Raw genomic sequence first — 23,437 nt, 5'->3', positions numbered from 1 at the left:
CCCTACTTGAGGCTGACGGCCACCTTCCAGTAAAAGGTCAGGTGGAAGCTGCACGGAGGGAGGTCACCAACCAAATCAACGCAATCACCCAGCTCCCTTGTACCTGGCTGCAAATGAGAGAGGCGTTTGCTGGTATCGGGAGGAAGGCGAAAGTAACTGCACTGCTCAGTTCTGCTCACATTTCTCGTGGGACCTGTCAACCATGACACTGGGAGGTACCATTCCAAGCATTATACACAACCATTGCGCTTTTGCACACATGCTTTCAGTGTGCCTCATGGCACCTTTTCCTTGGAGGTGGAGGTGTCAGCTAAGGAACAGCACACAGATGCCATATCTCAGGAGTAAAGCGTCCCAAGGTGCTTCACAGGACCGTAATCAAACAAAATTTGACATCGAGCCATATAAGGAGATATTGGGACAGGTGACCAAAAGCTTGGTCAAAGAGGTAGGTTTTAAGGAGCGTCTTAAAGGAGGAGAGAGTGAGAGGCGGAGAGGTTTAGGGAGGGAATTCCAGAGATTGGGGCCCAGGCAGCTGAAGGCACGGCCACCAATGGTGGAGCGATAGCGAGGCGGAGAGGTTTAGGGAGGGAATTCCAGAGCTCAAGGCCCAGGCAGCTGAAGGCACGGCCACCAATAGTGGAGCGAAGGAAATCGGGGATGCGCAAGAGGCCAGAATTGGAGGAACACAGTTTCCCAGAGGGAAATGCCCGCTTTTCAGACCATCAAAGCCAGTCCGATAGCAGCAAACAAAAAATTGAAGATTAGTTTAGCTACAACAGAGCTATTTCATTTTCCAATATTTTACTGTGAGCTCTTTGTTAGCCGACGGTGAGCTCAGCAGCCTAACCTTCCGCTCCCAACTGAAGGGGTGACAAATACAGTAATTAACACTTAAGCCGTCATTAATACTGATCAGTAACTAATTTGTTAATGAAATGCACGGCTGCCTGAAGGGCAGTACCTTGAGCGTGTGTCTCCCTCATTTCAAGTCATCGTTCCTCCATGCATTCTCTTCACAATTAGTCAACAAAGAGAAAGGAGAGGCTGACCTTTTTCCCCAGCATCTTTCACGCCACAGGGCAAATAAAGCAATAGCTCTCCATTCCAGGTCCCAGTTGGTGCATTGAGTGCATTGTCTGCCTCTCCCGGAGAGGCCTCGGGCCTCTCGGCACAGCAAGCTGCTTAAAATAAAGCAGGCCCGTGCAGCTGCCAGCGCTTCGCTGAGCTGCGCTTTCCTCGAGAAGGGAAGTCATTCTGGTTTTTTTCCTCTGCGCGCGGCTGTTGCTCATTGTTACATGATGTTGTGAAAACAACGTCTGTGTAGCAACTCTGTGAGGAGCTGCTCCATTTCGGGGCCCTGGCTTTAGCTCAACTTTTTTTAAAACATGGAACTTGAAAGCGCATTTACATTGGTTCGTGCTGAAGCGCAGTGCCAGATTAAGAATTCTTGGGGTGTAGGGCATCAATAACATTTGGAGCCCCTCCGCACCCACCCCTTACAAACACCCCCCCACAGTGACAAATGACGGTACAGGAAACTCTTTTTTTTATCCGGGACCGGCGTGCTGCCGGTTGATCAAAAAGTCCGGATTACAGAGAGGTATACTTACCAAGGTACGAGAGCCCCGTACACGGCCACAGGTCCAGGCGTCCCTGTTGCATGGCAACAGGTGCAGGAACCCCGGTTACACGGCCACTAATATGAAGCAAAACTTACCTGAACCTACTCCTGAATTTTGCCGGTTAACAGAGATTTCCGGTTATTTAGGTGCCGGTAAATTGAGAGTTTCCTGTATTTAGATTGTAAGGAATCTGCTGATTCTTCTTCACCCTCCTTCTGACAGTATCTTTAAATGCGGGAATATTCTAATCCAGTGGTTGTGTACAGTTTTTCTGCGTGATGGGTAGTTTTACCGGGAGCCCTAAAATCGTACAGAGCCCTGTAGGCTCGCACAGGTGTCGGCTGTGGCTCAGTGGCTAGCACTCTTGTCTCCGAGTCAGAAGGTTGTGGGTTCAAGTCCCACCCCAGGGACGCGGGCACAAAATTTAGGTTGATACTCCAGTGCAGTGCTGCGGGAGTGCTGCACCTTCGGAAGTGCTGTCTTTCAGATGAGACGTTAAACCGAGGCCCCGTCTGCCCTTTCAGATGAATGTAAAAGATCCCATGGCACTATTTCTGAAGAAGAGCAGGGGAGTTCTCCCCTGTGTCCTGGTCAATATTTATCCCTCAACCAACATCACTAAAACAGATTATCTGGTCATTATCACATTGCTGTTTGTGGGAGCTTGCTGTGCGCAAATTAGCTGTTGCGTTTCCCACATTACAACAGTGAGTATACTTCAAAGGTACTTCATTGGCTGTAAAGCGCTTTGGGACGTCCTGAGGTTGTGAAAGGCGCTATATAAATGCAAGTCACTCTTTCTTTCGTTATTCCACCCGTGGCTGTGTGTAAGGAGGTTGGAGCTGATGGTTGGCTTTGTTTCTGCAGTGGGTTGGGGTGAGGGTGAGAAGCTGAACTTGGTCCCTCCACTCCGGTTATGCTATAAGGTTTGGGGACGGGGGTTCTGCTCTGTTTCAGTGCTCCAGTTGCACTGACTCCTCTTTTTTTACTTGGGGGACATAGATTCCCGCGGGTGATACTGACTGACCTTCTTGAGAAGGAAAATAAAGATGTCTTTAGTTGTTGAAGGAGAACTGTACTTTGGAGAGTGGGAACATATGTTGCATTGAAAGTACTCCCTCCCTGTAGTTTATTAATGCAAAATAAAATGGAACGCTTCCTTATTCTCCTGTCTGTTAGGAATGATCATCAATTCGGTTCAATGATGCAGCGCACTCAACAGGCGCTGATCGGGAGGTGGCCATTGAAATTTGAAAATAAATTTGGCCAGCCCTGCCCCCCTTTCTCCTGCCCTCCGTACCCACCTGCCCTGTGCCCGCACTCCCTCCCCCCACATGGCACGCTGGCCTGGTGCACAATGGGCAGCCCTTCACTGGGACTCTGAGGACCAGAAGATTGGGCTTTATCCGGGGAGGCCAGCTCACTGGTGGGGCACCAGTTATCAGACGCTTTGTACTACAAGAGAGCGAGCCCGGAGCAGCGCCAACCGAACTGGGAGGGTAAGAAGTAGAAAGATTCCAAGTGTGACGTCACAGGAAAGCAGGGAAGCGATTGGTTGGTCAGTATTTCTCTCTTTTTCTTGGGCATTGGTTTAAATTAAAAGCCGGGATTAAAAACTAAACGTTCAAAACTTAAACACTTAATTAATTAAATACATTAGAGATGGCAGGGCAGGCGATGTGTTACTGCTGCAACCATTGAGGTCCACGGAGACCACATTTGCAGTAAGTGTTGGTTATTGATGAACTTCGGCTCCATCCTGATGAGCTGGAGTCCGAGCTTCAAACACTGCGACACATCAGGGAGGGGCAGAGTTACCTGGACGCTGTGTTCAAGGAGGCAGTCAAATTTGGTCCGTGGTCAGGGATAGGTGGGTGTGACTATGAGCGAGGCAGGTATGGGGATCCAGGAAGTAGTGATGGAGGAGCCTCAGCCCTTGCTCTTGTCCAACAGTTACGAGGTTCTTACTCTCTGTCTGGGCGAGAGCAGGGACTGCAGGGCGGATGAGCAAACTGACCACAGCACCGTGGTACAGGGAGCCATTCAAGTGGGGGGAGTAAAAAGAAATGTGGTAGTGGTAGGGGACAATATAGTTAGGGGGATAGATACTGTTCTCTGCTGCCAAGAGCGTGAGTCCTGAAGGCTGTGTTGCCTGCCTGGTGCCAGGGTAAAGGACATCTCCTCTGGGCTGGAGAGGAACTTAGAGTGGGAGGGGAAAGATCCAATTGTCATGGTCCATGTAGGTACCAACAACATAGGTAGGACAAAGAAAGCGGTTCTGCTGAGGGAGTATGAGCAGCTAGAGGCTAAATTAAAAAGCAGAACCACAAAGGTAATAATCTCTGGATTATTACCTGAGCCACGTGCAAATTGGCATAGGGTAAATAAGATCAGAGAGATGAACGAGTGGCTCAAAGATTGGTGTGGGAGAAATGGGTTTCGATTCTTGGGGCACTGGCACCAGTACTGGGATAAGAGGGAGCTGTTCCGTTGGGATGGGCTTCATTTGAACCAGGCTGGGACCAGTGTCCTGGTGAATCGAATAACTAGGGCTGTAGATAGGGCTTTAAACTAAATAGTGGGGGGGGGGGGTGCGGTGGAGGGATCCGCTGAGCGGAAATTTAAAAAGTCAAAGAAAAATGAGACGGCAAAAGTGCAGGGTAGCGATAGGGGTAATGATAACCAGAGTGTGACAGGAAGGGACAGAGCGTATACACATAAGAGTGCATCAGAAAGAGGGGTCAGAGTAGGGAAAAATGGTAAAAAGACAAAATTAAAAGCTCTATATCTGAAAGCACGCAGCATTCATAACAAGATAGATGAGTTGACAGCACAAATAGAAATAAATGGGTATGATCTGATAGCCATTACAGAGATGTGCAAGGTGACCAAGGCTGGGAACTGAATATTCAGGGGTATTTGCCATTTCGTAAGGATAGGCAGAAAGGAAAAGGAGGCGGTGTAGCTCTGTTAATAAGGGATGAGATCAGTGCAGTAGTGAGAAATGATATTGGCCTAGAAGATCAAGACATAGAATCAGTTTGGGTGGAGATAAGAAATAATAAGGGTAAGAAGTCACTGGTGGGAGTGGTCTACAGGTCCCCAAACAGTAGCTACACTGTAGGACAGAGTATAAATCAAGAAATAATAGAGGCTTGTAAGAAAGGTATGGCTATAATCATGGGAGATTTTAATCTTCATATTGATTGGACAAAGCAAATTGGCAAAGGTAGACTTGAGGAAGAGCTCTTAGTGTGTATACGGGATGGTTTCTTGGAACAATACGTTGTGGAACCAGCCAGGGAGAAGGCTATTTTAGATCTGGTAATGTGTCACAAGGCTGAATTAATTAATGATCTCAAAGTGAAGGATCCTCTTGGGAAGAGTGATCATAGCATGGTAGAATTTCAAATTCAGTTTGAGGGTGAGAAAGCTAGGTCTCAAACGAGTGTCCTGAACTTAAATAAAGGTAATTACAAAGATATGAAGGCAGACTTGGTTAAAGTGGACTGGGAAAATACTGTAGAAAAGCAGTGGCAAACATTTAAGGAGATATTTCATAACTCTCAGCAAAGATATATTCCAGTGAGAAATAAAGACTCTAAGAGAAGGATGAACCATCCGTGGCTAACTAAGGAAGTAAAGGATGGTATCAAATTGAAAACAAAGGCATACAATGTTGCGAAGAATAGTGGAAGGCCAGAGGATTGGGAAATGTTTTAAAAACCAGCAAAGGACGACTAAAAAAATGATAGAGAGAGAGAAGATAGCTTATGAGAGTAAGCTAGCAAGGAATATAAAAACAGACAGTAAGAGCTTCTACAAGTATATAAAAAGGAAGAGAGTAGCTAAAGTAAACATTGGTCCCCTAGAGGATGAGTCTGGGGAATTAATATTGGGAAACAGGGAAATGGTGGAGACTTTGAACAAATATTTTGTATCGGTCTTCACGGTAGAAGACACTAAAAGCATCCCAATAATGGATAATCAATGGGCTACTGGGGTGGTGGGGGGGGGGGAACTTAAAACAATCACTATCATTAGAGAGAAAGTACTAGACAAACTAATGGGACTAAAGGTGGACAAGTCCCCTGGACCCGATGGCCTACATCCTAGGGTCTTAAAAGAGGTGGCTGCAGAGATAGTGGATGCATTGGTTTTAATCTACCAAAATTCCCTGGATTCTGGAGAGGTCCCAGCAGACTGGAAAATCGCAAATGTAACACCTTTATTTAAGAAAGGAGGGAGACAGAAAGTAGGAAACTATAGACCAGTTAGCCTAAAATCTGTCATTGGGAAAATGCTGGTGTCCATCATTAAGGAAGTGGTAGCAAGACATTTAGAAAATCATAATATAGTCAAGCAGAGTCAGCGTGGTTTTATGAAAGGGAAATCATGTTTGACAAATTTGCTGGAGTTCTTTGAGGATGTAGCGAGCAGGGTGGATAAAGGTGAACCAGTAGATGTCGTGTATTTGGATTTCCAGAAGGCATTCGATAAAGTGCCACATAAAAGGTTACTGCACAAGATAAGAGCTCACAGGGTTGGGGGTAATATATTAGCATGGATAGAGGATTGGCTAACTAACAGAAAACAGAGTCGGGATAAATGGGTCATTTTCAGGTTGGCAAACTGTAACTAGTGGGGTGCCACAGGGATCAATGCTGGGCCCTCAACTATTTACAATCTATATTAATGTCTTGGATGAAGGGACTGAGTGTAATGTAGCCAAATTTGCTGATGATACAAAGATAGGTGGGAGGGCAAATTGTGTGGAGGATGCAAAGAATCTCCAAAGGGATATAGATAGGCTAAGTGAGTGGGCAAAAATCTGGCAGATGGAGTATTATGTGGGAAAATGTGAGGTTATCCACTTCGGTAGGAAAAATAAAAAAGCAAATTATTATTTAAATGGAAAGAGATTACAAAACGCTACAGTTCAGAGGGATCTGGGCGTCCTCGTGCATGAATCACAAAAAGTTACCATGCAGGTACAGCAAGTAATTAGGAAGGCAAATGGAATGTTGGCCTTTATTGCAAAGGGAATGGAGTATAAAAGTAGGGAAGTCCTGCTACAACTGTACAGGGCGTTGGTGAGACCACACCTGGAGTACTGCGTACAGTTTTGCTCTCCTTATTTAAGGAAGAATATACTTGCATTGGAGGCAGTTCAGAGAAGGTTCACGAGGTTGATTCCGGAGATGAGGGGGTTGACTTATGAGGAAAGGTTGAGCAGGTTGGGCCTATACTCATTGGAGTTTAGAAGAATGAGAGGTGATCTTATTGAAACATGTAAGATTCTGAGGGGGATTGACAGGGTAGATGCTGAGAGGATGTTTCCCCTCGTGGGGGAATCTAGAACTAGGGGGCATAGTTTCAGAATAAGGGGAAACCCTTTTAAGACGGAGATGAGGAGGAATTTCTTCTCTCAGAGGGTCGTGAATCTTTGGAATTCTCTTCCCCAGAGAGCTGTGGAGGCGGAGTCATTGAATGTATTTAAGGTGGAGATAGACAGATTTTTGAAAGGTAAGGGAGTGAAGGGTTCTGGGGAGCGGGCAGGGAAGTGGAGTTGAGGCCAAGATCAGCCATGATCTTATTGAATGGCAGAGCAGGCTCGAGGGGCCAAATGACCGACTCCTGCTCCTACGTCTTATGTATTGCTGGCTGGCTGCAGCTGGAGCTCTGCTCGTACTGGAATTCCCAGCTGCAGTGGAGGATCGGCCAGGTGTCTCCGTGTGGAGCAGCGCAGCTCTGCTCCTCCTCCCTGACATGGTGCGTCTCCAGCAGACCCGACGGACAGTGATGCAAAGTATGGCTCCTCATGATAAGTGAGGCAGACAGAACCAGCACACACACACACACACACACACACACACACACACACACACACGCACACACACACACAGGACAAGCACACGCACACACACAGGCAGACAGAACAAGCACACACAGGCAGACAGAACAAGCACACACACAGGCAGACAGAACAAGCACACACACAGGCAGACAGGACAAGCACACACACACACACACACACACACACACAGGCAGACAGGACAAGCACACACACAGGCAGACAGAACAAGCACACACACACAGGCAGACAGAACAAGCACACACACACAGGCAGACACACACACACAGGCAGACAGAACAAGCACACACACACAGGCAGACAGAACAAGCACACACACACAGGCAGACACGCACACACAGGCAGACAGAACAAGCACACACACAGGCAGACAGAACAAGCACACACACAGGCAGACACACACACACACAGGCAGACAGAACAAGCACACACACACAGGCAGACAGAACAAGCACACACACACAGGCAGACAGAACAAGCACACACACACAGGCAGACAGAACAAGCACACACACACAGGCAGACACACACACACAGGCAGACAGAACAAGCACACACACACAGGCAGACACACACACACAGGCAGACAGAACAAGCACACACACACAGGCAGACAGAACAAGCACACACACACAGGCAGACACACACACACAGGCAGACAGAACAGGCACACACACACACACACACACACAGGCAGACAGAACAGGCACACACACACAGGCAGACAGAACAAGCTTCCAGTGCTTTCAACCTCCTCAGTTTCTGAACTGGCAAAAATAAGGAAGCTCAGTTCCATCCTCTGCCAGTGTGATCACAAAGGGTCCAGCCCGATGATGCAGTCAGTGACCATTAGGTGTTTTATGTTGGCAGGTGTTGAAGCACAAACTATGTGGCATATTGAAATATGGAAAACAACAGAAGAGAAACAACAACGACAAGGGAGTAACACTCAGCCTGGATGACATCAAACGCCATGCAAGTATTGCTTCTTCCTTTATTAGTTTTAAGGGGTTTTTTCTTTCCTTTTCCTATTGTTGAAAGTGTCTCCATGTCTCACACAGTCTGTGGACCAGAGACCCGACTCCCAGGGCCCTCCCCGTGTCTCACACAGTCTGTGGGCCAGAGACCGACTCCCAGGGCCCTCCCCGTGTCTCACACAGTCTGTGGGCCAGAGACCGACTCCCAGGGCCCTCCCCGTGTCTCACACAGTCTGTGGGCCAGAGACCGACTCCCAGGGCCCTCCCCGTGTCTCACACAGTCTGTGGGCCAGAGACCGACTCCCAGGGCCCTCCCCGTGTCTCACACAGTCTGTGGGCCAGAGACCGACTCCCAGGGCCCTCCCCGTGTCTCACACAGTCTGTGGGCCAGAGACCGACTCCCAGGGCCCTCCCCGTGTCTCACACAGTCTGTGGGCCGACTCCCAGGGCCCTCCCCGTGTCTCACACAGTCTGTGGGCCGACTCCCAGGGCCCTCCCCGTGTCTCACACAGTCTGTGGGCCAGAGACCGACTCCCAGGGCCCTCCCCGTGTCTCACACAGTCTGTGGGCCAGAGACCGACTCCCAGGGCCCTCCCCGTGTCTCACACAGTCTGTGGGCCGGAGACCAACTCCCAGGGCCCTCCCCATGTCTCACACAGTCTGTGGGCCAGAGACTGACTCCCAGGGCCCTCCCCATGTCTCACACAGTCTGTGGGCCAGAGACCGACTCCCAGGGCCCTCCCCATGTCTCACACAGTCTGTGGGCCGGAGACCGACTCCCAGGGCCCTCCCCATGTCTCACACAGTCTGTGGGCTGACTCCCAGGGCCCTCCCCATGTCTCACACAGTCTGTGGGCCGGAGACCGACTCCCAGGGCCCTCCCCATGTCTCACACAGTCTGTGGGCTGGAGACCGACTCCCAGAGGCCTCCCCATGTCTCACACAGTCTGTGGGCCAGAGACCGACTCCCAGGGCCCTCCCCGTGTCTCACACAGTCTGTGGGCTGACTCCCATGGCCCTCCCCGTGTCTCACACAGTCTGTGGGCCAGAGACCGACTCCCAGGGCCCTCCCCGTGTCTCACACAGTCTGTGGGCCGGAGACCGACTCCCAGGGCCCTCCCCGTGTCTCACACAGTCTGTGGGCTGGAGACCGACTCCCAGGGCCCTCCCCGTGTCTCACACAGTCTGTGGGCCAGAGTCTGACTCCCAGGGCCCTCCCCGTGTCTCACACAGTCTGTGGGCTGACTCCCAGGGCCCTCCCCGTGTCTCACACAGTCTGTGGGCCGGAGACCGACTCCCAGGGCCCTCCCCATGTCTCACACAGTCTGTGGGCTGGAGACCGACTCCCAGAGGCCTCCCCGTGTCTCACACAGTCTGTGGGCCGGAGACCGACTCCCAGGGCCCTCCCCGTGTCTCACACAGTCTGTGGGCCAGAGACCGACTCCCAGGGCCCTCCCCGTGTCTCACACAGTCTGTGGGCTGACTCCCATGGCCCTCCCCGTGTCTCACACAGTCTGTGGGCCAGAGTCCGACTCCCAGGGCCCTCCCCATGTCTCACACAGTCTGTGGAGCGACTCCCAGGGTCCTCCCCATGTCTCACAGTCTGTGGACCGACTCCCAGGGCCCTCCCCGTGTTTCACACAGTCTGTGGGCCAGAGACCGACTCCCAGGGCCCTCCCCATGTCTCACACAGTCTGTGGGCCAAAGACCCGACTCCCAGGGCTGATGGGGTTTCTGGCGGAGGACGCCATGCTGCCAATCCCCCCTCTTATGACAGCACTGGAGGAAAACGGACACAAGAAACACCTGCTCCATCTCCGTCTCAGTTTTTCCTTGCGAAAAACTGGGCCCAGATCTGCGCTCCAAGATTCAAATTTATGAACTACTTGCACATAGAGCCGGCAAACAATGTGGTCTATTAGCCGATTGTTCAGTGCTGGAAAGAGGTGTATGGTGTTGTGCACTACAGGCCTTTTTGCTGTTGAGGAGCGCAGTCAATGGCAGCAAATTAATATTTGGCCTTCAACAAGTTCATTTGCTCTTTTGTCCCAACTTTGCACGAATGCTCATTAAACCGTGTGAGGGGAGGGCAGGAATTCTCAGATCAGCGTCACACACAGACAAATAATGCCCCCGACCTACAACCCACCACTTTTCAGTTCATGTCGACGTCACGAAAGTAAGTCTGGCGTGTCCCTTGATCACACGGCAGCTCCACTGATAACACTTGGTGCTCTGCGCGAAACTGACGCCTCCAGATAATCACTGAAGCAAAATGTATTATTATACTAATGATTTCGCTGTAATGTAATTAAAATCCCACTCAGGAGATCAAACGTTAAACGCTTCAAACCACTGGTAATGAAATAAAAGCAGCCACCAGACAGCCTCGTCACAATAAAGTCAGTGGTATCTCATTAGAAACTTGGATCACGGCAAATTGTTAAAACATAGTGCATGAATGTGTGAGGAGAATCATTTGGAGTCATTAGCTGTGTTTATCATAGGCCCGTTGCCTTGTAGTTCTGTGTGGGCCCGATTATTTTGCTTGTTCTGTTACCGTACCACTTCTGGTCAGCTGGCACTGACCCACCTTTACGTTTCAGGGCTGCAGGCACTGTCAGCTGCAGTTCTAAATGTTGAATCGGAGGCATTGCAGAAAATTGAATTGGATCATAGAATCATAGAATGTTACAGCACGGGGGGAGGCCATTCGGCCCACCATGCCTGTGCCGGCTCTTTCAAAGAGCGATCCAATTAGCCCTGCAAATTTTTGCCCTTCAAGTATTTATCCACTTCCTTTTTGAAGATTATTATTGAATCTGCTTCCACCGCCCTTTCAGGCAGCGCGTTCCAGATCACAACTCGCTGCGTAAAAAAAAAAATTCTCCACATCTCGCCTCTGGTTCTTTTGCCAATTACCTTAAAATCTTCTTGTGGGGCTGAAGGTGGGGAAGCGATCCTGCACGGCCGCACCCCTCCAACAGCAGGCCTATGGAGACTGGCACTTGACAAACAATGCAAACAGGGCGGAGAGGAGCAAAGAGAGATCAGTAGGCTCTGCTGGAACACTGTTCTTGCATCTCGGTGGACCCGGGTTCAAATCTCCATCCCGGCTGAGGAGACGAAAGTCTCTTCTGTCTGCTGGCTGTAAGCGTCCTACAAGAATAGGTTTGGGCCAGTTCCCAGGGACATGGATGCACAGTACATCAATTGACTCTCAATGGATAGCCCCACTCAGAGGGGCCTCGGTGTTGGCTGGTGTGGAAAACTGAAATATCAGAGCACGGGAGGAGTGTGGGGCTCATCTGTGGTTCTGGCTAAGACATATTATTGTGCAGAGTAAAGGGAGCTTCATCTCAGAGCTGGCTGTACTGAACCTCACACTGGGTATCCAAATTAGAAGTGCTCCCTCACCCTGATGAGCTGAAAATTGTTCCTCTTTTAATATTTTCTATACATAAAAAATAGCTGCCGTTCATAACACAGAAGAGCAACCTCATCCAAATATTTGATGGAACCATAGCCTTGTCCTGCCATCTGTTAACCTACATTGACGACAGACAAGGGGCTGGATTTTCATTCAGGAGTCGGGTTGGAGACGGGACTACAACTTTCGGGGTTGTAGTCCCGCCTCCATCGAGTTGTGGCCAACCCACGCGATTTTCACTTGATTGACCTTGTTGAGCCCGCCCAGCGTGTTCAGCAGGCCAATTAAGGGCCACCCAGCAACAGGTGACGTCACAGATTGATATTTCATCTGTCAAGCGTTTTTGACAGATGAAATATCAGCGTTTGACAGCTCTTTGAAGCTGTCAAACACTGACAATCTGAACTCCAAGTTAATTCCTTCCTCTCAGGCTGATTTAGAGATCTCTCCAGAACAGAAAGCTGAATGCTGCAACTTTTGACAGCTCGCGGCCATTCTGCTTTCTGTGCCGGTGAGATGAGGGACTCCCGAGACCTGAAGGAAGGAAGGCTGTAAAGGTAAGTAAAACTTCTTTAAACACTTTACACACACCAAACACACTTACCTCTGCACTCATGCACCCATCACTCACCTGAACACCGGACATCTCGAACCCTCCAAGTCCTTCAGCCCGACAGCCCGCCTCGCTAATTTGGCGTGGTTTGGAGCTGTCGGGAATCCCACACTTAAGGGATAAAAATAGGGATTAGGCTAAAAACTGCCTGTTAACTACCTGTTAATTGGCACTAATCCCCTTCCCGCCTCGGGGAGGCGGCTCCCAGTGCGGGTCGGGTACCCGCCTCCTGGGAAACGGGCATGGAGACGGGTTGGGGGCGGGATGGGTTCGTGCCCCCCGATTTTGGGATTTTAACCCCCCACACGCCTCCAATCCCGCCTCCACGGCCCAATGAAAATCCTGCCCAAGGTGTATCTGTCCTGGACAGGATTTTGCACTCAATTGGTCTTGTCTCTCATTATGTTTTTTGTCCTAATGGCACACCTCCCATCAATGTGCCTTATACCCTTTCACAAGATAGATTCTGATGAAGAAAGCCCTTTTTCCCATTTGATCCCGTCCTTCAGGAATGCCAAGCCTGCTGCGTTCCCATGAAATCATCCAGCTGCTGCTTGAATGAGCCCAACGTCCTGGGTTTTTGAATTTGAAGCCGGGATATTGCCAATCTTTGATTGTTGGTGCGCGGAATTGTCGTCCTTTTTTTCCCCACAGAACCCATGTGAGAACCTAAGGAGCCACCCAGCTGGAATGACATACCCAGCGAACATTCTACCTCACCACCCGCCTCGCAGCACGTTCGAAGACTTCACCTGCTGATGGCGGAGGCTCACGATCGGCGACCACCACCACACACACGTATCTCACAGTTCAACGAGCAGAAAGGAGACTGGACTGTCCACGGAGGTTGGAGCTGTCTAATTCTGAACTACCAAAGTCATTGAACAAACCCTCTGGAGACACACTCAAAAAACAACCCGACTACATGTCTGAAACAAAATGGCAGTTTTGGGGATGACTGTTCCGTGGACTCCGCTCATTCTTACACTAACTTTACAACAAAGAAAAACAACTTTTTTCTCTCATCTAGAGTCATATTCCAGTTTTGTAAAAGGAATTTTTTATTCACTGATTATCGTAAACGCTTCTGTAGGCCGCTCGTATTGTCTTGCGTGATCATGTTCTTAAGATAAAAAAAATTAGAACACATTTCACGTCATCTCAAGTGAAACCTGTTGCTGCAGCAATTCATTTTCGATCGCTGATGGAATTTTGTTTATTAACATATTTACTCACTCTATATTTTCTTTTCCATCGCCAATTGGTCACTTTACACTATAGTTCACTCAGAGTTGGAATCAAAGGGGGAAAGTGTCGCAGGCTTGATTTACAGGTTAGTGCTGCCTCACTCATTGGCTGAATTGCACAGTTGGCACCAGCACACCAGTTCAATGTTTCAATCCAGCCAAAATTGGGAGCGAAGTCCATCTTGGGCCGTCGCGCAGAAACAGGCCAGGGCGAATCGGCAGTCGATTGGGGCGGATTGTAAAACGGGGCTGGCGATTCGCCCATTTTGTGCTGCAGCCCAAGACGAATTTCTTTTTTTTTTCCCCCTTTAAAATGGAGACTGCTCTCAAATAGACCTGCACGGACCCGAGGTCTGGCCAGGCCTAGTTCAGTCCGCAGTGCGGCTTCCCAGCCCAGCACACTTGACGGTGGGATGTTGTTCAGGAAAGCAAAGTCTAGCCGTTCGAGAGAAGCTATCAACGGATGAAGATCAGCGATCGCTGAATGAAATGTAGTGCGTTGTACAAAAGAAAAAGATTCCAGCTGGCCTTTGGTTGTGTGTTAGGTGTAGAACCCCTGCAGTAGTGATTGTAGCATATGTTTCCATAGTGAGAAGTGCGAGAAGGTTGGAAAAATATATTTTGCCCTGGTTTGGGTCACTTTGGCATATGGACTCCGTGCACAATTTTTTTCAATGGGAGAACAGAAAAAACAACCCAAGCCTCATCCACAATCAAATAACCTTTAAAAAAAACTGTGTCTGTGTCCCCCAAAAATAACATCGCAAAACAGATAACCCCATAAAAATAACAGATCACTTTGCCTCCACTGAGCGTCAGCGACCGCTGATCGGGATGGGGCTTCAGTACCTTGGACAGTTTACGGAACAACTTTGCTGCGAATGGCCCGGATTTTACAGGGCCGATGAGGGCGTACCCACAGCGTACGCTGTTCCTCTTTTGGTGAACCAAGAAAAATAAACAAATAAACTGTAACTAATAAAACTTTAAATGAACCTTAACAACTTAAATTAAAATTGTGTTGTCCGGGTTGATAACGCACTCCAGTCCCTGCGGCGCCCACCAGTCGCGGAAGTACTCAAGCGTGCCGGCGGACACCGCGTGCTCCATCTCCAGGGCCACCCGGGCGCAAACAAGGCCGCGGGAGAGAGACAGGCAATCTGGCTGAACGACCCCCTCGACTGCCCGCTGCCTGGACCAATTGATGGCTTTTTTAGCCAGGCCCAGGAGCAGACCCACGAGGAGGTCCTCCAACCTGCCCGCTCCCCTCCGCACCGGGTGACCGTAGATCAAGAGCGTGGGACTGAAGTGCAAGCGTACGCTGTTGTGAGTGCTCAGAATGGCCCCCGCGAGTTCCGCTTCGCATTGACAGACACCAACCCCCCCCCAGCCCCCCCCCGCATCTGCTACAAAAACACTTGCGCTGGCGCAGAGTTGGGCTATTTACCCAACGACTGCCCAGTGAATGCCCACAAAACCCTTGCGCCTGGTAAAAGCAGGCGTGAGGCCTTTCTCCAGCGTAAGGGTTAAAATCAAATGATTTTTTTAAATGGTTAAAAAATACACACGCATTCAAAACTAGTGTTTAGGTCAATTTTGGCCCGTTTTAAAATGTTTACAATTATTTTTCCAAAAATTACATTTTTATTTTAAATGCTTAATGAAAGGGTCTTTTTGGGGATTCTGTATGTAAATGGAATCCCCCCTTTTTTGATTGGTTGGGCCGGCCCACGTGATCCCAGGGACGCTTGCGAACCGCCTGCACCCTTGGGAGCCGCGGGCCTACTCCTGCAGGCCCAGGACCCGAAGAGTCCGAAGCTCCGGCGACACCAGGTACGTTCGGATTTTTTTTCCGGTTCGGAGGCGTATTCTTCTGGTATGCCTCCGACCGCAAATTCAGGGCCCATATTCCTTAGTTGGACTAAACTTGGACCCAAACGCCACACTTCAGTGCATAATCGATTATTCTGGACTCATTCTTATTGAGAAACCTAGGTGAAGGGCTGAGACCCATAGTACAAGATACCACCTATATTTAATAAGGAAAAATATATATATTTTACAAAGTAGTGACTGATTACAAGCTTGAGTTTTAAACGCCTGTAGATTGTAGGAGGAAGAAAAGATGGCAGTAAGGGATAAGGAATTAAGGCGGGTAGATGGAGTTAAGATACAGATCAGCCATGATCTAATTGAATGGTGGAACAGGCTCGAGGGGCTGACTGGCCTCCTCCTGTTCCTAATGTTTGACAGCAGGGAAGGAATCACCCAAAGACACTCCCACTGCAGAGGTAAGCCAATCGAAGGGTCCAACAGCTTCTGTTAAGGTGCCACCTTATCATTCACAGAACTCGTTAAACGTTCCATTAGTGTTGCCTGGCCCATTTCATTGTTGCTTTTCACTTATCACATGATGTCTGGAAGCACTAATGGAGGTCTGTGATGCCCAGCAGACTGAGTCCTGGTTTCAACTAGGCCACATTGGGAGAAGCAATGAACAGGGGCAATGCATTCCAAATTCTACTGATAAGTGTCAGAACTGGGCACCTGGAGGTGCTTGTATTTAACACTTTCAAAAAAAAAGCAGCCACAACTCCTTATTTATAGAAAGACGGAACTAATTGATGAGATCCTAAATTTAACTTCAAACCTGATGCCTGACAACTACCGTAAAGGCAGTTAGCCAGTGTACAATATGATTAAAATGTTAAAATTTAAGCTTCTAAGCATCTCACTTGATCTAAGATGGATGTAAAGTCTGAGGGTATTTAATTAGTGACTCACATAGGATAAGACCATCATCCCAGAGCAGTGGTACTCATTATATGGCTAAGGGGCATTTGTCGCCCATCTCCAAGCACCTGTAGTTCTCAGCAGGCTTTCCGGCCCTCCTGGCCGGCTGTAGAATGAATCATAGAATGATGCAGCACAGGAGGAGGCCATTCGGCCCATCATGCCTGCGCTGGCTACTCGTAGCCTACAGCCTTTAGGTAGTCTCTCTCTTGCCAATCCTCCAGGTTTGGACTGGATGTCTTGTGGCGTTTCTTTTCCAGAGAGCTGCCCTCAAAATTCTAAAATGTAGCCCCCACCACCAAAAGTTTGTTTCTTTTCAAAGTAGCAAATCAGTTTTTCCCTCCACTCCTGCCTCCTCATGTTGTGGAGGATCTTGTTAGTAAGGTGTCAATAGTGCGATGATGCAGGTTGTCGGTAGTCACTCTGGTTTTTGTTGCTCTTTCTATCAGGTGCTAACAACTAGCTGCTTCGGATCGTGACTGCAATACACGCAACTCGTGTCTCTTAGAAACATAGAAAAATAGGAGCAGGAGTCGGCCATTCGGCCCTTCGAGCCTGCTCCGCCATTCAATAAGATCATGGCTGATCCTCTATCTCAATACCATATTCCCACTCTCTCCCCATACCCCTTGATGCCTTTTGTGTCTAGAAATCTATCTATCTCCTTCTTAAATATATTCAGTGACTTGGCCTCCACAGCTTTCTGTGGTAGAGAATTCTACAGGTTCACCACCCGCTGAGTGAAGACGTTTCCCCTCATCTCAGTCCTAAATGTCCTACCCCGTATCCTGAGACTGTGACCCCTCGTTCTAGACACCCCCCCAGCCAGGGGAAACATCCTCCCTGTATCCAGTCTGTCTAGCTCTGTCAGAATTTTATACGTTTCAATGAGAACCCCTCTTGCAAGTCCAACCCACAGCTACCTCCTCTTACTCTTCTGCTTGGGTGGTTAAACAAATCAACTGTAACTTAATAATAAAAACAAATTAAATTAAAATTGCATTGGCCGGGGTGATGATGCACTCCAGGCCCCGCGGCGCCCACCGGTCTCAGAAGGCCTCGAGTGTGCTGGCGGACACCGCGTGCTCCATCTCCAGGGCCACCCGGGCGCGAACATGGCCACAGCAGAAGGTGGTAAGGGAATATTATTTGAAGGCACAGGTCTCCCTGCTTCCTTACAGTGATTTAATAGAATGATATTGGTCCAATATATTTCTCCTCTTCCTATGGGGAAGTGCCTGGTCTTTGGGAACCGCCCATAGTGGCATGATTGAAATGAGGAGTTCACTGTGTGTGGGCGAATTGCAGACCCGCACCCATCACCTGGTGGTCCTGCATTGGTTTGGAGTGTGGCCCTTGACAAAAAGCGAGTGAGTGGTAGAGTTAGAAACCGATTTGTGCATTGTTGTATTCAACATAATTTCAAGGTAGGATACTGCACAATGTTCCGACTTTAGTGTACGGTGACCATTGGTATAAGCAGAGCAAAACATAATTAATTTCAGCACATTCGAATCCTTTAGTTAATTTGTGTACTTTCACAAGAGATTCGTCACTGCTGTATTATACTCTTAAACATTTTACATGTTGTATGAGACGGAAAGTCTGATGTTTGAAAGATTTCCACAGTGTAATGTATGTGCTTGAATTTATCTTAAGGAAACTATGTATCCAATGCTATGCCAATTTGGAGGAGAAATGGATTGATGATTAGAATCAACGAAGGACTAACAATCTAATTCAAATTGCAACGGTAATCATTTGAAACTAGCCTTACGTTAAGTAATGTCAATTCTATGCGGAGTATTACCGCAATCGGTGTTTTACACGACTGTCAACCCGAAGCCAGGAGGAGTGTAAAGTCATTTAATTCCAGTGACTAATCAGCTGCTAATTATCCCTCAAAAGACTTGTCGCGGTTACGTGACAGCTGAGAGTCCGTGCACAGATGACACAAAAACGTGCGTCAGCATCTAGTGCTGGCAACAAAAGAAAGGGGACCGAAAACAGAAACGAACTACCACTATTAACCCCACAGTCGGTATTAGCCACGGCCAGAATCTTACGGGCTTGGTCCGTTTTAAGAACGAATCCCAACACGTAGCCATTCCCAGTGTATCTCCCACCACCTGAAATGTCCTTTCCACGGCTCTAATGATGAGCGATAAGCGGGGCGCGGGGGGGAATAAAAGGAACTTGAATTCCTCTTTAACCCAGAATTGATGCCACTTTGGTACAAATGGTGCATCCATCATTGTCACAGAGTGACTGTCAATGGCTACTAAATTGTAACCACTTGTGTCAGCAACGACACTGCTGGGTAACACAGTCCTGCACCCCCGGGATTTGGATTCTAATTCACCCCAGACCACGGGTGATCTCAATGCTGTTCTTGCGGAGATCACAGAATAACACGGCTGTAGTTATGCATTAAATATGAGCTGATGTGTTAATTGCCATTAAACTGTTAACCTCACTGTTGGAGAATTAGGGGAGTGGATATTGTGGAATGGAGATGTCACATTGATTCTCCGCTGAGATTGGAGGCTATAACATATTATTGGGGCACAGTAGAGAGAGTCTTGTTAATTCTAACTCCTGCTCTACCTGATGTGAGAGTACATCGCTGATATTGGCTGTAAAAGTATGAAAACCTTCCACTACCACTGAGATTCTTCACCAAAAAGAGCTAATATTCAGCCCTTCCCTTCCCTCAAGAAAATGCAATTGCCCATTATTCCCCCTTAAGGGGAAGTGGAAATTCTTCTTTTTGGGCTGATTGATAAAGATTACTCCTGAACATTTCCAGTGGTGAATGAGCTAACTGATTTCTAATTGATCCCAGTTGACAAAGTAACTACTGGAATGAACACCTTAATCATCGTTAGTGTAGGTGTTTCTGGTATTTTGAGTGCAGATTATTATCTGCTCCTCACGATTTTAACCCTACTCATAGCAGAAACCGGGCGGGCGGGCGGGCAGTTAAAATCGCCCTGGCTCTCGCCTGTCCGAAAGCCGCCCTGATCGCAACATCTGCAATTTTAACCCGCTCTCCTGAGCAGGCAGCAAGGGCACACGCCTGGCGCCAACAGGGTCCTTCTTTACATGTGCATTCTGCGGCCCGATGACATCATTGAGACCCGACTGTAAATTTAACTCAGGCCTGAGCGGGGAATCCACCTGGAGTTAAAATCGGGGCCACATGTAACTCCTTCAACCAGGCAGGAACAGGACGAGAATCTCCCCACAGGTTCTGACGCTAGTGTCGCCCCCTCCCTGTGCAGGTGACATTCCATTCACAACTGTTCCGACAAAATCAATTCGAAGACACGCTTGTTTATGTCGCCTTTATAGTGTCCCGTTAACTAAAAGAAAATGCCATTCTTGATTCTGGAATTGCAACCTGTAACAAAACAACTTGCATTTATATAGCACCTTTTAACATACTAAAACGTCCCAAGGCCCTTACTCTATAACTCCCTGTGAAATTATACAGCCATGCAGCGTCTGAGTGACAGTTCACAGGAAGGGTCTGACAGTCCTTTTTAAACGTTTTTGTTAAGACAAGAGAGTGATATCGAAGGAGTGAAATGAAACCAAGCCAACAGTGTCAAGCCTGTGCAATTCTTGTTATGTATAAGTTCCACCAAGTAACATCAGATACAGTACATTGACTTGCATCTTATTCATTTAGCTTAATGTGTTGTTATGTATAGTAACCATTAGACGCTCGTAATATTACAAAGCTGTTGTGCCATTCCTTGTTACTAACTTCAGACTGCCTTTAATTGTATGAGGAACAAAAAAAAACATTTAGCCTTTAACATGGGAAATATATGTACTATGTACAAGTTTTATTCAGATAAAGCACAAGGGTACAGAATGGTAGTGTATGCCAGATGATCCACTATTTTATCATTGTAAACATGATTGCTATTTAGATACAGCAATGAGTGGTTTCTATAGCTGAAACACCATTATCTCTTCTTGACTTTTGATGCCATACTGTGATGTTTTACATGTCTGGAAGAGAAAGTTTGGTTTCGATTTAGATTTCCTACAAGCACTAATCATCAAAAAAATCCAAACAGGATTTTGTGGTAGACTTAGAGGGGGTAAAATTCCCCTCGTTTGCGCCTCCGGTGGCGAAATTCCACGGGAGGTTAGCGGCGGCACTGCCGGGTATCGCCCTGATCGGCTGCGCCTGGAGATCACGATGTCATCCCCGGGCGCAGCGCCCCGGGAGAAAAATTCCCCCTCGCGCCCCACAGCAGCGCCGGGCGATGTTACCGAATGCTGCAGGGGTCGCGAGCAGTGAGGTCGGCCGCTCGCGGGGCGCAACTTGAAGGTGCGGCAGCCGGCCAAAAAAAAAACCCGATTTAAAAAATAAATAAATTTTAAAAAAAAATAATTTTCGGCTACCGGTCGCGGCGTCCGTGCCGCCATCGCTCAGCCCAGCACTCTGCTTGGTCTGCTGATCGCGCGGCGCTCCCGCTCCCCGGCGGCCCAGAAATCTACAATGAAACCCGCAGAGCTTGCAGCGTGGGGCCCTTCCCTTCCCTGCAACGGGGCGCATCGCCCCGGGTCGGGACATTCCCCGCCTCTTGCGCTCCAAGATTTAGCGCTCCACTTCCCTCTTGGAGCAAAAAGAGGGAATTTAACAAATGTTTGAAAAGGTTAACGCCTGGCGCTAACTTTCCAGACATTTCTCACTTAGCGCCCCAAAAGGCCCCCTCGGGGAATTTCTCCCCCAGAGTGTTAGTTTGAAGACCCAAGCCCATGGATTCTTCTCAGATCTTCATTTTCTTGCTTCACCTAAACTCAAGACAATGACTGTTCAAATGAGACCGCAGTGACCCATTGGAGCAAAGCATTTCATCAATGGTGGTGTCAGCATTCCATCAACATTAGTCAGGATGGATTTGCAGAAGTGAAAATGTGGACTTCTGAAGGACAGGTTGGGAAGGATCAGGATATCCCGAGCAGTTAGTGTCAATTATACAGAGCAGTCAATGATGTTGGTGCTTTCAAATCACAGATCATGGCTTCTTGTGAGAAAACAAATTTTCAAGTATATTGTACCTGCCATCAACAAAGATGCCCTTCTTTACTTATATGAAATTAATAAATATATATCATAGTATGCCATTGTAAATGTGATGTGTGTGGTCATTATTGGACAGTTTGCTGACTGGTGGTTACATTTCTTTTATTTACAACTAAATATTGAACAGCAACCCCCCCAGACAACTGACTCACTGGATGATCTTTCATCCCAGGTTTGACCCCTGGTCTAGGTTCATTTAGCCGGGGTGGAGAATAAACTGCTTCAGCCTCAGCACTCCTGCGCTAGGGAAGGTAAAAGACAGAGCTCCAGCTCCTCGCTTTAAAATATTCTGGTCCTGAATTTCCACAGGGGTTGTCCCAATGTCCCGCTGCAACTTCGGCGGGAGAACAGCAGGACCCCTGGAGCAAATGGCTGAAGACGCCCGTTAATGCCGCTGCTCTGAGGGCTTCCACCAATCTCCTGCAGCAGTCCACCATTGAAGGACTGGGGGTGCCACCATAAGTTATGAGCACCAAGCTTGAATGGCTTATAAAGCCACCTGATCACTCTCCATTGTGCTACGTTCTTGCAACACAAGATCCAAGCTTCCTTTAAAGGGATGCAACTGTTGAGCTATAAGTTGTAATCACACGCCCGCACGGCTAGTCCCTGGGGACTGCAGTGGCACATCACGGCAGATAGGAATGCCAATGGGGAAGCTTTCATGGTGCCAGTTAACGTGGCAGGAAGACAAATCGGAGAGAGAGTTTTCTGCCTGTCAGTCAGTTACAGGGGAAATGCGTGCCCTGTATCTGTTCCAAAGACAAAACCTGACCAAACAGAAGTTTGAAGATGTGCTGTTTTCTGTGAGAAATCAAGCTTGGAAATGAAGCTGTGGAGATTACCGTCCAAACACTTGTTATAAATCTCATCATCATGAAGAAACCACTCATGAAATAACACTGGACGGCCAGCTGGTGGCGCCGTCCAAGGAGTATAAATACTCGGGCGTGGGCCCAGCTTGCTCAGGGATATTTTGTAAGACAGGAACTAGTGAAGTACAACTAGACCTCCATGTTCTGAAACAAGTTGATTAAAGCCTTGCTTTATACTCGAACCAAGTGCGTAGTGAGTTTTATTACGTCAACACTGAGCACACATTAAATTCCTCAGCTTCTATTTTATTGGAGGTGCTAACCTGTTTGAAATAAATGGGTTAACACTCCCATTAAAATAGCAGAGGACATTAAGTGCTTGTATGGCAGGAATCGCTCAGTTATTTCCAGGCTCAAATTAATAAACTTCCCATCTTTATTAGATGAATAAGATGATAAACTCAAAAGAGCTCTGAATTTCATCTGTGTAGAATCAACAGAGTGTGCACTAACTAGGTGTGAAATGAATCCTATCAAATGTTGATTTACATACAAGTTCCTGTTAAAACCATCGGAGGCTCCAAAAAGAGAAGTAATTAAGGGCAGGAGTTGGACTGCACTCCCCCTGTTGCGTGTCCATGTAGGAGATGGTGTTCCAACTTCAAAGAAGGAAAAGTTGACATATCTGCCTCCCAATTCCCCCTCCTGCCGCCATCTAGGAAATATGGCAGCCATTTTGAAATCCAGCCAAAAAGAGCAGCAAGCCAATAAATTGTTGATTAAGTAATCTTTGGTGTCGTTTTCCACATTTGAATATCTACATCAGGATTTTCTGACCCTACGCTGGTCATAAGAAAATAAAAAGGCTCAATTTTGCCGGGAGGTGTCTCCATCAGTGCGAGAGAGAGTGTTTGAACCTCACTAACAAGGACCCATTAAAGAGAAGGGTTTGTCT

The 23,437-nt window shown here is 48.1% G+C and overlaps 1 protein-coding gene across 3 annotated transcripts in view; it reads left to right on the top strand.

The window, feature by feature from the left end:
- The window catches only part of LOC147097007 (acid-sensing ion channel 1-like), a 361,076-nt gene extending 339,361 nt beyond the window's left edge, over positions 1–21,715 (top strand). For 2 of the 3 annotated variants that reach the window (XM_085972733.1, XM_085972734.1), the window contains exons 9-10: positions 8,371–8,475; positions 13,175–21,715. In XM_085972733.1, the coding sequence (XP_085828859.1) occupies positions 8,371–8,475; positions 13,175–13,279 (210 nt within the window). In that variant the 3' untranslated portion in view covers positions 13,280–21,715. Of the gene's footprint in view, positions 1–8,370; positions 8,480–13,174 lie in introns of all 3 variants that reach the window. The other variant, XM_085972735.1, reaches the window with a different exon arrangement.
- Positions 21,716–23,437: the final 1,722 nt, after the last annotated feature.

Source organism: Somniosus microcephalus, chromosome 33, assembly GCF_052327205.1.
Source record: "Somniosus microcephalus isolate GS21.2 chromosome 33, FLI_Smic_1.0, whole genome shotgun sequence".
In the NCBI taxonomy this organism is placed as follows: domain Eukaryota; kingdom Metazoa; phylum Chordata; class Chondrichthyes; order Squaliformes; family Somniosidae; genus Somniosus; species Somniosus microcephalus.
Note: the sequence above shows the minus strand (reverse complement) of the source record. Positions and strands in the feature narration are given on the sequence as shown.